This window comes from Orcinus orca, chromosome 1, assembly GCF_937001465.1.
Source record: "Orcinus orca chromosome 1, mOrcOrc1.1, whole genome shotgun sequence".
NCBI lineage: Eukaryota > Metazoa > Chordata > Mammalia > Artiodactyla > Delphinidae > Orcinus > Orcinus orca.
The window spans coordinates 56,611,766-56,627,300 of record NC_064559.1 but is presented as its reverse complement, the minus strand read 5'-3'; the positions used below and the strand labels follow the sequence as shown (position 1 = coordinate 56,627,300).

The 15,535-nt window shown below is 37.5% G+C and overlaps 1 protein-coding gene across 10 annotated transcripts in view; it reads left to right on the top strand.

Annotated features, from left to right (window-relative positions):
* RABGAP1L (RAB GTPase activating protein 1 like) overlaps nucleotides 1–15,535 on the top strand; it is a 684,401-nt gene that overhangs the window by 66,779 nt on the left and 602,087 nt on the right. For all 10 annotated transcript variants that reach the window (XR_007479508.1, XM_033428113.2, XM_033428114.2 and 7 more), the window contains 2 exons: nucleotides 6,914–7,124; nucleotides 10,265–10,439. Coding sequence is in view for 9 of the 10 variants with exons in the window: in XM_033428113.2 (XP_033284004.1) it covers nucleotides 6,914–7,124; nucleotides 10,265–10,439 (386 nt within the window). In the remaining variant the exon portion in view is untranslated. The remainder of the gene's footprint in view (nucleotides 1–6,913; nucleotides 7,125–10,264; nucleotides 10,440–15,535) is intronic.

The window sequence follows — 15,535 nt, the reverse complement described above, 5'->3', positions numbered from 1 at the left end:
TTTGCAATGGCCTAGATAATATTCTTATTTCTGAGCATATTTGATAGGGACCATGTATAATGTACTTTTGTGTTTTCAACACCCATTATATTAAATACATTTTAAAAAAATGTATCTTTCCCTGAAGATCTCAGTGGATAAGAATTTCCACTTTGCTTTACAAGTAAGTTTTTAAAAAGCATTCTTTTCTTGTTATATATTGTTTCTTTTCATTTTCAATGAAAAGACATATGTTTTGTGTTCTCCCCAAAATTAATATATTGAAATCCTAGTGATGGTATTAGGACGTCGGGCCTTTGGGAGGTGATTAGGTCATGAGGGCAAAGCCCTCATAATTGGGATTATGTCCTTCTAAAACAGACTCCAGAGAGCTAGCTTGTGCCTTCTGCAGCGTGAGGACACAGTGAAAAGATGCTGTCTAGAAAGTGAGCTCTCATGAGGCACCAAATCTGCCAGAGCCTCAGTCTTGGACTTCCTAGCATCCAGAGCTGTGAGAAATAAATGTCTGTTGTTATAAGCCACCCGTGTGGTTATTTTATTATATAGCAGCCTGAAAGAACTATGAGAAGACATTTCAGCTGCCTCTTCATAGTTGCAGTTTTTGTTTACAGAATTGTTGTGGTCGATTAAAATGACACATAACTTCAAAGGTAAGGGACTGTCTGGAAAGTATCTAGATTTAAATGGGCTAAAGTGAATATTAAAGATATGTAATTTGCCAGTGATAAATTTAGATAGATAAGGGCTTTTGTTTAAACATCATGATAACTTGTTGGTTTTTGTCATTTGGTGATCGTATGTCCTGGCTACTTGGATTCACCTCTACAGGGAATCTGCTAATTTACTGTAATGTACTAAAATACTGTGTGGATACATAGATGAGTCTTCTCTCTCATGCTCTTTGTTATTCTTTGCATCTTTCTGCTAAGGAAGGGATGATGGAATTCAAAAGTATGACTTGAACAGGACTGAATTTATATTTAGGAGGATATGAATTTCTTACATTGATGTGTGATTTTACGAGATCTAGAAGTGTTGCCTTGCTAAAAATATTTTGCTATTTGTTTGCTTAACTTCGGATTTCCACTAGTCATGAGTTTTGTCTACATGAAAGCTGCAGTTATGATACATTTAGTTGTGGATGAGATAGGATCTAAGTGGTACCCAGAGATGATGTGTGTTTGCCATTAATTGGTTGCTAAAAGGACCACTAGCTCTAAAAAATTTCATTTATTTACTGATTAATTCATTTGGCATATATTGAGTGCCTAGTCTTTTAGACACTTGTTATAAGTGCTGGGAATAAAAAGAGGATAGAACAGTTCCTTCCCTTGAAGAGCTGGTACTCTATAATTAAGGGCAGAATAAACTTCATTTTGATTTTAATTCATTCTATTTTAGACCTTTCATAGAGGCTAAGACATGATATCTGGAGTTCAGACCTAGATTTGAATCCAGGCTCTGCCTGCAGCTTGGACAAGTTATTCAACTTCTCTAATGATCAGTTATCTCATCTGTAAAATAGAGATAAGATAGAACCTGTTTCATAGGGATTTAGAAGTTCAAATGATACCATCCACATAAAGTATTTTGTAAAATGCCTGGCACAAAGTAAGTACCAAATAAAATGTTTGTCATCATCAGTAGTTTTGGAAATCTTGAACCTCAGAATAAAATCACATACAGTTTTAGGTCAAAGCCCAGTAATTATAACATATCACTTTAAATGGGCATGGGGGGACTTCTCTGGTGGTTCAGTGGTTAAGAGTCCGTGCTTCCACTGCAGGGGGCACAGTTTGATCCCTGGTCAGGGAACCAAGATTCTGCATAGCGTGTGGCTCGGCCAAAAAAAACCAAAAAAAACCCAAAGGGCATGGGGCAGGGTGTAGGCCCTTTACCTCCATTGACATACCTAACCCCTGGATTTCTATGGAGCAATGTTCTTTGAATACTCTAAAGATGTTGTCCTGCTGTCTTCTCTTCTCTGTCATTTCTGATGAGAAATCTGCAGTCATTTGAATCACTTATTTGTTCCCTTATTTGTAACATGCTGTTTGTCTACTTTCAATATTTTTTTCAATATTTTTGTTTTCCAGCAGTTTGGTTATATGGGTGTGGTTTTCTTTGAATTTATCTTTGTTGGTGTTCACTGAGATTCTTGAATCTGTAAATTTATATCTTTTATGAAATTTAGGAAGTTTTCAGACTTTTTTTTTTTTTTTTTTTTTTTTGCGGTATGCGGGCCTCTCACTGTGTGGCCTCTCCCGTTGCGGAGCACAGGCTCTGGACGCGCAGGCTCAGCGGCCATGGCTCACGGGCCCAGCCGCTCTGCGGCATGTGGGATCTTCCCGGACCAGAGCACGAACCTGTGTCCCCTGCATCAGCAGGCGGACTCTCAACCACTGTGCCACCAGGGAAGCCCTCAGACATTTTTTAGAAAATTTTTTTGTGCATAGTCTTTTTCTTTTCCCGTGACGCAGACAACAAAACTATTAGATATTTTCATATTGTCCTGCAATTCCTAAGGCTCTTTTCATTGTTTTCCAATCTTTTTCTTTTCTCCTTTCTTTAGTTTAGAAAATTTCTGTTGATCTGTATTCCAGTTTACTGGCTTACTATTCTGTTATCTCCTTTCTTTTGAGCCCATCCAGTGAATTTTTAATTTTAGATATTCTATTTTTCTGGTCTAAAATTCACCTTTTTACATTTACTGTTCCTCTGCCATGGATTTTAATATTTTCACTCATTCCAGGTTTGTTCATCTTTATGTCACAGAGCATGGTTATAATACCAATTTTAAAGTCTTTGATAATTCCAGCAACTGCATCATTTTGGGATTGGTATCTGTTGATTGCTTTTCCCTTGACAATTGGTCACCTTTTTCTATTTTTGTTTTTTTTGTTAGTTGAGTAACTGAATTGTTTTCCAGACTTTCTGAAACTTACGTTTTGAGATTCTGTTTCCAGATAAAATCCTCTGAAGAATGTTGATTTTGTTTTATTTTAGCAGGCAGTCCACTTGGTTACATCCAGACTGCAAGTTCGATCTTGCTTTCTGGTTCCAAAGTCAATCAATTCCAAAACCTTTGCTATGCTTCTTTGGTCTGTTCCACACATGTATAGCATGGTGGTGAGCCCAAGACTTGTGTTAGTTCATACACAAAATTAGGGGATTACCTTCTCCAACTCTCCTCCTCAGGATTTCCCCCATACTCTCTGGCTTCTTGGGGCCCATTTTCCTTCTTCTCTTGTGTAGAAAGACAGGTTTCTCACTTCAGGACAGAGTGGTGAGGGAAAAGAAAGAAAAAAAATAGCAGAGGTTTCCTTTTCCTTTTTGAACCACAAGAGCCAAGCCCGTTTGTTTGGGTGTTCTAACCACTGAGAGGTTCCTTTTCTTCGAGTTGCATATGCTACGGCACTCCATCCTTTCCCCCCAGCCCCACTTCCCACATAGTGGTGCAGCTCCAACACTGGGGCTGGCCTTGTGGTAGAACTGGGAGAGAAAAAAGAGAGAGAGAGGAAAAAAAGTTATAATTCCCCAAACGTTCTCTGGTTTACAGGGACTCTTTTTTTCTGTCCTTTGGCCAGAAAAATAGGATTTCTCTCAGTTTTGTTGCTCACTGCACAGTTCTGCAACTTGGGCGACCCATAGGTCAAATATGGGATATAAAGGATGAAAAAATGTAAAAAGGAATTCAGTACTACACTGGTAGTTCTTCAAATTTTGACCTCTCTCCAATCTGTCTGTTGTTACTTGCTTTAAAAAAAAAAAAACAATCCTGGGCTTCCCTGGTGGCGCAGTGGTTAAGAATCCGCCTGCCAATGCAGGGGACACGGGTTTGAGGCCTGGTCCTGGAAGATCCCACATGCCGCGGAGCGACTAAGCCCGTGCACCACAACTACTGAGCCTGCGCTCTAGAGCCTGTGAACCACAACTACTGAGCCTGTGAGCCACAACTGCTGAAGCCCACACGCCTAGAACCTGTGCTCCACAGCAAGAGAATCCACCTCCATGAGAAGCCAGTGCACCACAACGAAGAGTAGTCCTCGCTTGCTGCAGCTAGAGAAAACCTGCGCACAGCAACAAAGACCCAATGCAGCCAAAAATAAATAAAATTAAATTAAAAAAAAATAAAAACAACAACAAAAACAATCCTAAGGTAGTTACTTTTTATATTCTGCCCAGTGTTTTCAGTTAATACATAGAAGCTATAGCAGACTTGTTACTTCAATTTGACTGGTTCAGTTTGAGGATCTTCAGTTCTGCTAGTTTTTGCTTCAAGTATTTTGAAGCTCTGGTATTAGGGGCATAGCCACTTTTTAAATTATGTTTTCCTTATAAATTGACCCTTTTATCATTGTGAAATGTCTCTTTTTCTCCTGTTACTGTTTGTTGTTTTGAAGTCTGATTTTTCTGATATTAATATAGCCATTCTGGTTTTCTTATAATTAGTGTTTGTGTGGTATATCTGTTTATTTCCTCCCTCCCTCCCTTCCTCTCTCCCTTCCTCCCTCCCTCCCTCTCTCTCTTTCATCTTTTTTTTGGCATTTTATTTTATTTAGTTATTTATTTTTATACATAAATAAATTAATTTTTTGGCTGTGTTGGGTCTTCGTTGCTGCACGGAGGCTTTCTCTAGTTGCAGTGAGCGGGGGCTGCTCTTCGTTGTGGTGTACTGGCTTCTCATGGCGGTGGCTTCTCTTGTTGCAGAACACCGGCTCTAGACCTGCGGGGTTCAGTAGTTGTGGCATGCAGGCTCAGTAGTTGTGGCTCACGGGCTCTAGAGCGCAGGCTCAGTAGTTGTGGTGCACGGGCTTAGTTGCTCCACGGCATGTGGGATCTTCCAAGACCAGGGCTTGAACCCATGTCCCCTGCATTGGCAGGCAGATTCTTAACCACTGTGCCACCATGGAAGTTCTTCTTTCTTTTATCTTTATGGAAGATCTTGGTGGCTGCAGTGTGGAGAATAAATTGGAGGAAAGAAAGACTGGAGGTTACTGCTGTAGTAATTTGGGTAATGACTATGGGGCCAAAGAAAAGTGGGATGGATTCAAGAGTTACTCAAGGCATGAATAGTTCAGTGTACATCTAATGAATTCAATTTTGGACATAATGATTAATAAGATTTCCAAATGGGGATGACCAGCAGTCTGCTGTATTTTAAAGAAATTAAACAGCAAGGAAAAAGTCGTTCCCTCATATTTATAACTTTTGGTGCTCTTCAGTTTCCCTCTAGTATCATTTTCCTTTAACCCAAGGATCTTCTTTAATATTCTTGTTTTCTTATGCAAATTAGAATTAGTTGTTATATCCACCCAGGGAATATTTCATTTCAGATCTTGCATTTTTTAGCTCTAGAATTTCTTTTGGTTCTTTTTTCTGTCTTCCATTTTTCTCCTTCTTTTGTTAGGTGTTTTTCTTTAATTCCTCTATCATAGTTATAATAGTTACTTTAACGGTCTTGTCTACAATTTTGTCATCTGTCTTTTTTGGATCCATTTATGTGTTGTTTTTGTATTTGGGGTATACAGAGTTTCATGAATCTGTGAGCTGCACAGATTTTGTAAAACATTTATTTCTTCAGAAAGCTTTTTCCCCACCTTTTCCTCTTTTGTAGAATTCCAGTTACACAGTTAGACAATTTGAACTACTTGATCTACCGTGTTCATCAGTCACCAAAGCACAGTTTTACCATACGATCTTGCAAATAATTGTTTTTGCATAAGTACTTGCTAAATTAACAAAAATGCATATATGTATATATGTATATTCTAAACATGTTTGTATTCAGCCTTAAAATGTATTTGTAGTTTTTTATATGTCCCTTTTGAAATATATACATTGAACTGATTCAAAAGTGGAGAAAACATGTTTCAGTGATTGAAGAACATGGTAGATGAAGTACTTCATATGAATAGCTTTAGTTTTTCAATAGAAAAGAAGTGGTGAAGGGTGCATGATTTAGTATAATATTTGGGAGCTGGAGTGGGGAGGTTGGGAATGGCTTTTGTGAATTATTTATTAATATCCTGTAAGTGTAATCCTGGTAATGAGAGTTAGAGCATGTCACAAGGATCTAGTTTGGGTGAGACAGGCTGCTTAATTTTGTACAGCGTGGATGTGGGTAGCGGGAAGAGTTGGAGATTAGCTGAATGTGGGTTTTTAGGTGGGGATGGGGAGAGTGGCAAAGGGGAAGCTTTATACTACCTGATATATGCAGATAAATACTCTCTAACCACAGTTGGGACTTTGCTACATGCATGCTGTGTTTAGAATTAAAGTGGTTTTTTTTTTTTTTTTTTAAAGAATTTGGGGAAGCAATCATAGGAGAATTCATCAAAATAATTATTTTGAGGAAAAATTTTTCATTGAAATACTTACATATTTTATAGAAGCCAGCAAGCTAGGAAGGAGAAAAATAAGGAGCTTGACTTTGTTGGTATTAGTATGAGATGGAACATTTTAACATTGTTGACTTTTGCTGAGGAATTTAGGCTGATTAATAAATTTGGTGCTATGCAGGATCTTTACCAGAGACACTTTTAACTGATTTTAGTTTTGTTTAATTCTCATTCGTTTTAGGAGAATTCACACTGTCTTTAGTGTAGTCTTTTCTCCTTATTGTTTTATATCATTTGAACTCCGTATTTTTGATTTTTTAAAATACAAAGCTTAGAATTTCTTTTTTCTTTTCCTCTAAAGAAGTCATAGATAATACTTTGAGAGATCTGAAGTACCAAATGGCCAGTTCCAAAACTCTAAGTTAAGATGTAGGATAAACATTAAAAGAAATGAAAACACAGAGAGACCTAAATTTTATTTGCAATTTTTCATTTGTTTTTGGGCAATAGATGAAATTATACTGTGAAGTTTTATATTAACTTTTGAGTGTTTCTTTTTTTTTTTTCTTCAGAAATTTCTACACCCAGACCATCTTCTCCAAGTGGAATACCTGAAGAAGATAGTGTTTTATTTAACAAACTGACCTACTTAGGATGTATGAAGGTTTCTTCCCCACGTAATGAAGTGGAGGCTTTACGGGCAATGGCAACTATGAAATCTTCCAGTCAGCACCCCTTTCCTGTTACTCTGTATGTGCCAAATGTTCCGGAAGGTTCTGTGAGGTAAGCTCTAATCCCTTATTACCCCCTTAGACATGTGTGAAGTTTTTTTGGGTAGTGGTGATGATATTTTATCATAAGTGAGGCCTTGGACTTACTCTGAATTCACTTTTACTCTGTAGCCATGCAAAGTAAACATGTTTAGGTTTAGACTGTATTCCTTATTTGCAAGGGGCATTTGTAAAATTTGCTTAGAATACTATAAATGCAACTGTAACTGTCAAAATACCTATGATTTGTGTTTCACCTTGTCATGTAACAGTGGTTCAGAAAACTAGAGTGATCCCTAGATTTCAAGCTCTTTACGTCAGACTGGAAAGAAGCAAAATGGCTTTTTCTCACATGCTTCACTAGGAATAATACTTAATGTCATCTGAACCTTGAATTTCTTTAAATGCAAATCAGATAACTGTTATTTTCCTACATTCAGCCCTCCAGTAGCCTCCAATCACACTTGTGATTATATTTGAAATTCTTACCATGTCTGGCCCTGATGATCTGCTTTGACCTGATCTTCTGCCCTTCTCCCCTCTCTTCCCTTCCTCCTTCGCCCTCTCACTTCTTTCACTACATTTACTTCATTCATTCATTCACTTCATTCATTTGCTACATTCCAGTCATAGTAGCCTCTTTGCTCTTTCTCAAACACAGTCATGAATCCTGCCTCAGGGCCTATCAGTCAGGATTCCTACCTCAGGGCTTTTGTGTAGTCTTTTTACTCTGCCTAAACAAGCTTTCCTTGGTTTTCCAGTGGCTTTTTCACTTCTCTCCGGTTTCACCTCAAGAAACCTTTTTATCAAAAGAAGGCTTCTTTTTCTTCCTTCCTGTTTTTCTTAAAAGGGTTTATTTTTTAGATCACTTTTAGGTTCACAGCAAAATTGAGCACAAAGTACAGAGATTTCCCATATCCCAGATGTGCATCCCTCCACCTCCCCCAAACACACCTCTCACCATCAACATCCTCTTCCACATGGTACATTTGTTACAATTTTTAATTTATTTTAAAATTGTTTATTTATTTTTGGCTGCGTTGGATCTTAGTTGCGGCACATGGGATCTTCCGTTGAGGCGCGTGGGCTCTTTGTTGCGGCGCGCGGGCTCTCTAGTTGTGGTGCACGGACTGCAGAGCGTGTGGGCTCTGTAGTTGTGGTGCGCGGACTCCAGAGTGCACATGTGGGCTTTGTAGTTGTGGCGCGCTGGCTTAGTTGTCCCACGGCATGTGGGATCTTAGTTTCTGGACCAGGGATCGAACCCATGTCCCCTGCATTGGAAGGCGGATTCTTAACCACTGGAGTACCAGGGAAGTCCCCACATTTGTTACAGTTGATGAACCTACATTGACATAATTTTCCAAAGTCCATAGTTTACCTTAGGGTTCACTCTTGGTGTTGTACATTCTATGGGTTTGGACAAATATATAATGACATGTATCCACCAGTAGAATATCACACAGAGTACTTTCACTGTTTGAAAATTCCTGCCTTCTGCCTGATCATCTGTCCCTCCCTGCAACCGCTGGCAACCACTGATCTTTTTACTGTCTCCATAGTTTTGTCTTTTCCAGTAAATTATGTAGTTAGAATCATGTAATAAGTAGCCCTTTCAGATTGGCTTCTTTTACTTAATAATAGGCATTTAAGGTTCCTACACGTCTTTTTCTGGCTTGATAGCTCATTTCTTTTTAGTGCTGAATAATATGCTATTGTCTGGGTGTACCACAGTTTATTTTTCCATTTGCCTATGGAAGGACATTCTGATTGCATCCAAGTTTTGGCGATTATGAATAAAGCTTCTGTAAACATCTGTGTGCGGGGTTTTGTGTAGACGTAAGTTTTTAACTCATTTGCATAAACACCAAGGAGTGTAATTGCTAGATCCTATAGTATGGGTATATTTAGTTTTGTAAGAAACTGCCAAATTGTCAAAAGAATCCTCCTTTGATCATATCATAACTATCCCTCTTTCTTTTTACTGGGCCTTTTTTCCTTCATAGAACTTTTCTTTGACTTGATATTATATATTTATTTGCTTATTTGTTTATTGTCTGTCTTCCTCACTAGAATATAAGTTCCATGGGGGTAGGTTATTGGTATTTTTTCCTGCTACAGCTTCTGTCTGATAGTACTGTCTAGAGCAGTATTGGTCCATAGCAGGTTTTTAGTAAACATTTGCTGAATGAACAAATAAATGAACCAGGTCTGGGAAATTAGGTTGAATGTGTCTTGAATCTATACTATTCTCTGAAGACTGATTTAATCTTTTCCAAACCCTTTCTGATTTGCCTCATTCTCTGAAGTTTAGAATGTGAGAAAAGTTCTAAGCACCAAAATAATAGCAATATAAATTTACAAGGTTTTGGTAAAAATGCTTTGACTTTTTCAGGAAAGCGTTTTGTAGGTATATTGTTTGTATGATATCTCTTAACAGTAAAAGGCATTTTGATATTTGTATTTATTGAGTTTCAAAGTGCCAAACATACCTTAACAAAGACTTAGTGTTTTGATTTGCCTCTCTATTCCTAGTAGGTCCCCCTCAGTTCTACAATTTGAGATCCTGAGGTGGTCTTGAGGTTTTGGATCAAACTAGGGCTTAGGATTTGTACAGGGAAAGTCAGAGAAATATTTGCTCCTAAGTCCCACAAACTCCTTTTACCTCTTACATTCCATTGTTAAGTTTATCTTTGGAACCACTCTGACCTTTTTTAGGGTAAGAGAAGCCTTTGTTGAACGATGAATGACCTGGACTTGGATAAACTTACAGGTGCTGCTTTAAATAGAAATGAACTCTCCAGAGATGGTCTGTGCTATTTTTTACTGGCATTCCTCTTGCCATAACAGAACAAGACTAGCATTTAGGGATGCGTGACATCGATTTTACCAGGCAGTGTATACTTGGCTTTGAAAGTAAATGAATTCGATCATAGGACACAAAAATGAAGTAATTGTCAAGAGAAGTTGAAGAATTTGTGTGTTTGTGGGTGTGTATAGCAAAAATATGAAGATAACTGTTTTCTTGCTTTATTAGTACCGTTTATTTTTGTGATTTTAAGATAGTTATTTTGTATGTTATTGGCATAGTAAAAGTGTTTGCCTTTGTTCTTTGATAGTTAATATTTTATCTCATTTTTCATCACTGTTCTGCAGAATCATAGACCAATCCAACAACATGGAGATAGCATCTTTTCCAATTTATAAGGTGTTATTCTGTGCACGTGGACATGATGGGACAGTAGAGAGCAATTGCTTTGCATTTACAGAGAGTTCCCATGGCTCAGAAGAATTCCAGATACATGTTTTCTCCTGTGAAATTAAAGAGGCAGTAAGTATAATATGTTGTAGCAATTCGCTATTGAGATGAATTAGGGTAATATTTTCAAACTCTAATTTCACTGTCATATAATTTAGTATGTATGACCATATACCATATTACATGAATTTGGAGTATCTTTCTGAAGAGAAAGTTAATATCTATAATGGCATAGAGCCGCATATGGAAAGCTAAATCTGATAACTCTGTGCACTAAAGTGGTTCGCTCAGTTTAACATATGCAACAGAAAAATCCCCCTTGATAAGCTTTCCTCCCACCCCACCATGGTAGTAATTGCTCAGACTTAGAAAGGAAGAATATTTTTGCCCCTTTTATTGTTTTGCCTAAGTTGGTTGGTCTATGTGACTTTAAAAAATGTCTGTAACAATACCTGTTTCTCTGCTGGGCCTTTCACTTAGATACTGCAGTAAGATTGTTTCATAGATGTCTGTGATTTTCACTGGTGATCATTTATTATGTGCATTCATTCAGAGGCTGGCTTTTGCTCTATAGAACTGGTATTAATTATAAATACAAATGCTCCCATACAGCAGGGTTGTCAACTTGTAGTCCTTTGAAGATGCCAGTGAGTTCCTCTTACCAATTATTAAATGGTAGTTTATTCTTAGACTCAGAATCAAATGGCTGTTACATACATGGAGAAATTGCCTTCTTTTCTGTATCTATTGATTTCTCCCCAAATTAAAAATAATTTGCACTTTTAGAACTTTAGTACTTATACAACTATTTCAAAGGCATTATTAAATGGATTTGGATGGGCAAGGTCTCAGGTGTGTTTGCTTTTGGAAATATAAATTGTCAGCAGAAAATGCTGAAAGTAGCAGTTGTTCTATTTTCTCTTTACTATGAAACATAAATAAACCATTATATTAACAGGAGTTCTGAGAGTTTATTTCTGGCCACAACATGGGAACTCATAGAAATGTAGATTTCTGTGTGTCTGATACGAAGCGTGAGGGGTATGTCAATTGTTATTATGCCCTGGTGATTAACTTTTTTACACTAAAATGAACATGTACAGACATAGAAGTTCTCTGTCAGAACCATGCCTGTGTAAGAAGTTCAAATTTGTTTCTTTTTGTTTGTTTTTTATATAGTTCTGAATCTATTTCATCCCAATGTGTGTATGTATATATACCTACACACACATACATAATACCTATACATATACCTATACTGACTACTTGGCCAAGTGTGTGATAGGTAGAGTGAATGAGTACAAGTATGCCTGGCACGTAGGAGGCAGTGGATATAAATATGTTGAAAGAATGTGTGTGTGTTTGTAAATTGGGGGGTCTATTTCTGATCCTTACAACTCCACTACAGAGGTGGGGAAGCAGATGGTAGAGACCTGGCATTTCATGTTGGCAACCGTCATTTAGCATACCTGTGTGGATTCTGGATAACTGGTGCTCAACAGTAAGAAAGAGAACTTTGAAGAATTGGAGAACCTGCTGCTTGGAGAGGCAGAAACACTGCTGTAGAAGGAAATTGAAAGGCACCTGGTTGCAAGCATTTTTCATAACTGTGATGGTATGAAACTCTCTTTTTGGATTATAGCATCTACTTGTTTATGGGGGGGGATATTTGTCATTTTTGAGAGCTTTAACAGTGTGTAAGCAGTGGATAAAACTGGGGGGGAATTCTTGGCCTGACCATTTTGGATATAGTATTAAATAGGATTAATTGTATTTCTGGAGAGGATATTTGGTACATTGTAGGTTGTGATAAAGTGATATCCATTTATTATTTATTTTTTTTGAGTAAATTTTTCAAAGTGTTACATTCTGGGACATTGGTGGTAAAATTCATTGTTTGAAGGAGAAATAAATGACAGTTTTCATTGAACTTTATTATGAGAGATCATTTCTATAACAACCCGGTATAAATATAGGGCTTATGCCTGGCACTGCGCTAAGCATTTACTTGATACTCATGACATTTCCATAACATAGATGGTATTTATTTAGATTAGTGACCTTATGCTCCTCTTTGCCTGGAGCAGTCCTAGTTTATGCCTGTTGTCCAAGTATATTATTAAAGCACTTCATTTTATTCTCAAAAGTGCTCTGGTTTGGCTGACAAATTTTATGGTTACCCTTTCCTTATCCAAAGGCTGAGAGAACAGATGATGAAGCTGGTTTCCTAAGGAAGTTTATGACTCTGAAGACCCATTTAATTTTCAGTCACAGCTTTCCTGTTGCTTTATTATAAAAAGTAAATATAGATTTTTACCTTTCAATTATGCTTTATAAAGGCATTTCTCGGTCATATAGCTTGCATTCCAGCAACCTTTGGGTTTTACTCATGCCTTTTATAGAATGTCTGACATCTTCCTCTCTCGCCTCAAAAAATAATTACTTGTCTTTTGTTGCATTTACTGGTTGTCTAGTTATCTGGTTCCTGGAAGTTTCTTGTTATGTGGTGAAGGGACAACATTAGTCCTTAGTATTTGGGTCCCTCTTAATGGACACAGACAATTGGCAAAGATAGCTCAGGAAGAGATGACTGACATTCTTATTGCTTAAATATGTACCATACAGCAGTGGCATTAATTTGTTTTCCATTGTTTGCAGAGTCCCTGGATGAGATTTGAAGAAGTTTGTCAGTTAAAGGCAAGAAGACATCTTCTCAAGAGGGAGTAGCAGCGTGGCTGCCACTACCAGTTATCACTTTGATGTGCTCTAATTTCACCATAATATGCCACAAGCAGCAGACACCAACAGTGGTAGAGGGGAAGCCCAGTGAGGGTGATGGCTTTGTTGGACCTGTGACACAAGGATTAGGGGTTCCCACAGAAGGGTTAGGACACATTTGATTTATTGCCTTGGCTGTTCTTCTGTGGGACTCTGCTGGTGTGGATCTCAATTATCTATGGCAAAAGAGTTGGGGAATCCAGCCAGAAGTATCTTGATGCTGATGATCTTTGTACAGGGAGAATGATGTGCTAGAGTTCTGCTGAAGAATTACAGACAGAGCAGAGTATCAGAAAGCACAGTGCAAAAAGCCAGAGAGGCATCTATTCTTGTTGCATCTTTATGAATATATTACACAAAACTGCTTTTAAAGATAATTAGTTGACTCTCTTTAAGAATTTATTTCTACTACTCAGTGTAACCATTTTCTTCAAAACAGATTTTGCTGTTTGTTTGTATGTTATGACAATACTTACCATTATTATCAGTTCTCAGTGTTGTGTTTTAGAAGCAGGTTTTTATCAGCTGGTGTTACAGGCATTCAGAGGTATTTCATAATACCAAGGGTATCATTAGGAACATCTTTACTCTTAATGCATTGGTTTTTCTTAGGGTTGCTGGTACACTACTATATAAAAGAAAACCTAATTCCTTGTATGAGAAAATATTATTGCTAAACATATATTTATTGAGATGGTATTTTAGCAAAATGCCTTATTTTGGAAATTAATTTAGAAGTTATATTGTTTTTCTCAAATAAATTGATTTTTGTAATTAAAAAAGTTCTTGTATGATTGCCTCTTGTTTTAGCTCCTTTCAATTAGTAATATATTTGAGCAAGTTGTTTTTAAAATTTTAACACATATTTTTCTGGGTATCTTTTATAGGATAACTTTTCTACATTTACTTTTTTGGGTGAACATTTTCTTGATAAATGTTTTTAAAAGAGTTGCTCCTTTTTCACCAATATTAGTGAAAAGGCTTTATCTTAGAAGAATTTGCTATGTTATTTTATTTTTTATTTATTTTTTAATATTTATTTATTTATTTGGCTGGGTTGGGTCTTAGTTGCGGCACATGGGATCTTTTTTTTTTTTTTAATGTGGGGGTCACTTCCCAGATACTTTATTTTTTATTTTTTTACATCTTTATTGGAGTATAATTGCTTTACAATGGTGTGTTAGTTTCTGCTTTATAACAAAGTGAATCAGTTATACATATACATATGTCCCCATATCTCTTCCCTCTTGCGTCTCCCTCCCTCCCACCCTCCCTATCCCACCCCTCCAGGCGATCACAAAGCACTGAGCTGATCTCCCTGTGCTATGCGGCTGCTTCCCACTAGCTATCTACCTTACGTTTGGTAGTGTATATATGTCCATGCCTCTCTCGTGCTTTGTCACAGCTTACCCTTCCCCCTCCCCATATCCGCAAGTCCATTCTCTAGTAGGTCTGTGTCTTTATTCCTGTCTTACCCCTAGGTTCTTCGTGACATTTTTTTTTCTTAAATTCCATATATATGTGTTAGCATACGGTATTTGTCTTTCTCTTTCTGACTTACTTCGCTCTGTATGACAGACTCTAGTTCTATCCACCTCATTACAAATAGCTCAATTTCATTTCTTTTTATGGCTGAGTAATATTCCAATGTATATATGTGCCACATCTTCTTTATCCATTCATCCGATGATGGGCACTTAGGTTGTTTCCATCTCCGGGCTATTGTAACTAGAGCTGCAATAAATATTTTGGTACATGACTGTTTTTGAATTATGGTTTTCTCAGGGTATATGCCCAGTAGTGGGATTGCTGGGTCATATGGTAGTTCTATTTGTAGTTTTTTAAGGAACCTCCATACTGTTCTCCACAGTGGCTGTATCAATTTACATTCCCACCAACAGGCGGCACATGGGATCTTTTGTTGTGGTGTGCGGGCTGTTTGTTGTGGCATGCGGGCTTCTCTCTAGTTGCGACACGCAGGCTCAGTAGTTGCGGCATGCAGGCTGTCTAGTTGTGGTGCAGGCTCTAGAGTGCACAGGCTTAGTTGCCCCTCTGCATGTGGGATCTTAGTTCCCTGACCAGGGGTCAAACCTGCGTCCCCTGCATTGGAAGGTGGATTCTTAACCACTGGACCACCAGGGAAGTCCCCCTGTATTACTTATTTTAAGTAAACATTTCATTTAATAGCATTTCTTGGACTGTTAATGTGTAATAATTGAGAATTTGGAATATACTGAAATACAAAAGAAAATAAAAGTTACTCAGAATTCCATCAGAATTAAGATTTTGGTTTGTCTCCTTTCCACATATCTACACGTGTCCTCCTGCCCACCTCTTCAAAAACAACAACTCCAAGAGATAGTTTTGTGTTTAACTAATGCTTTCTGTAG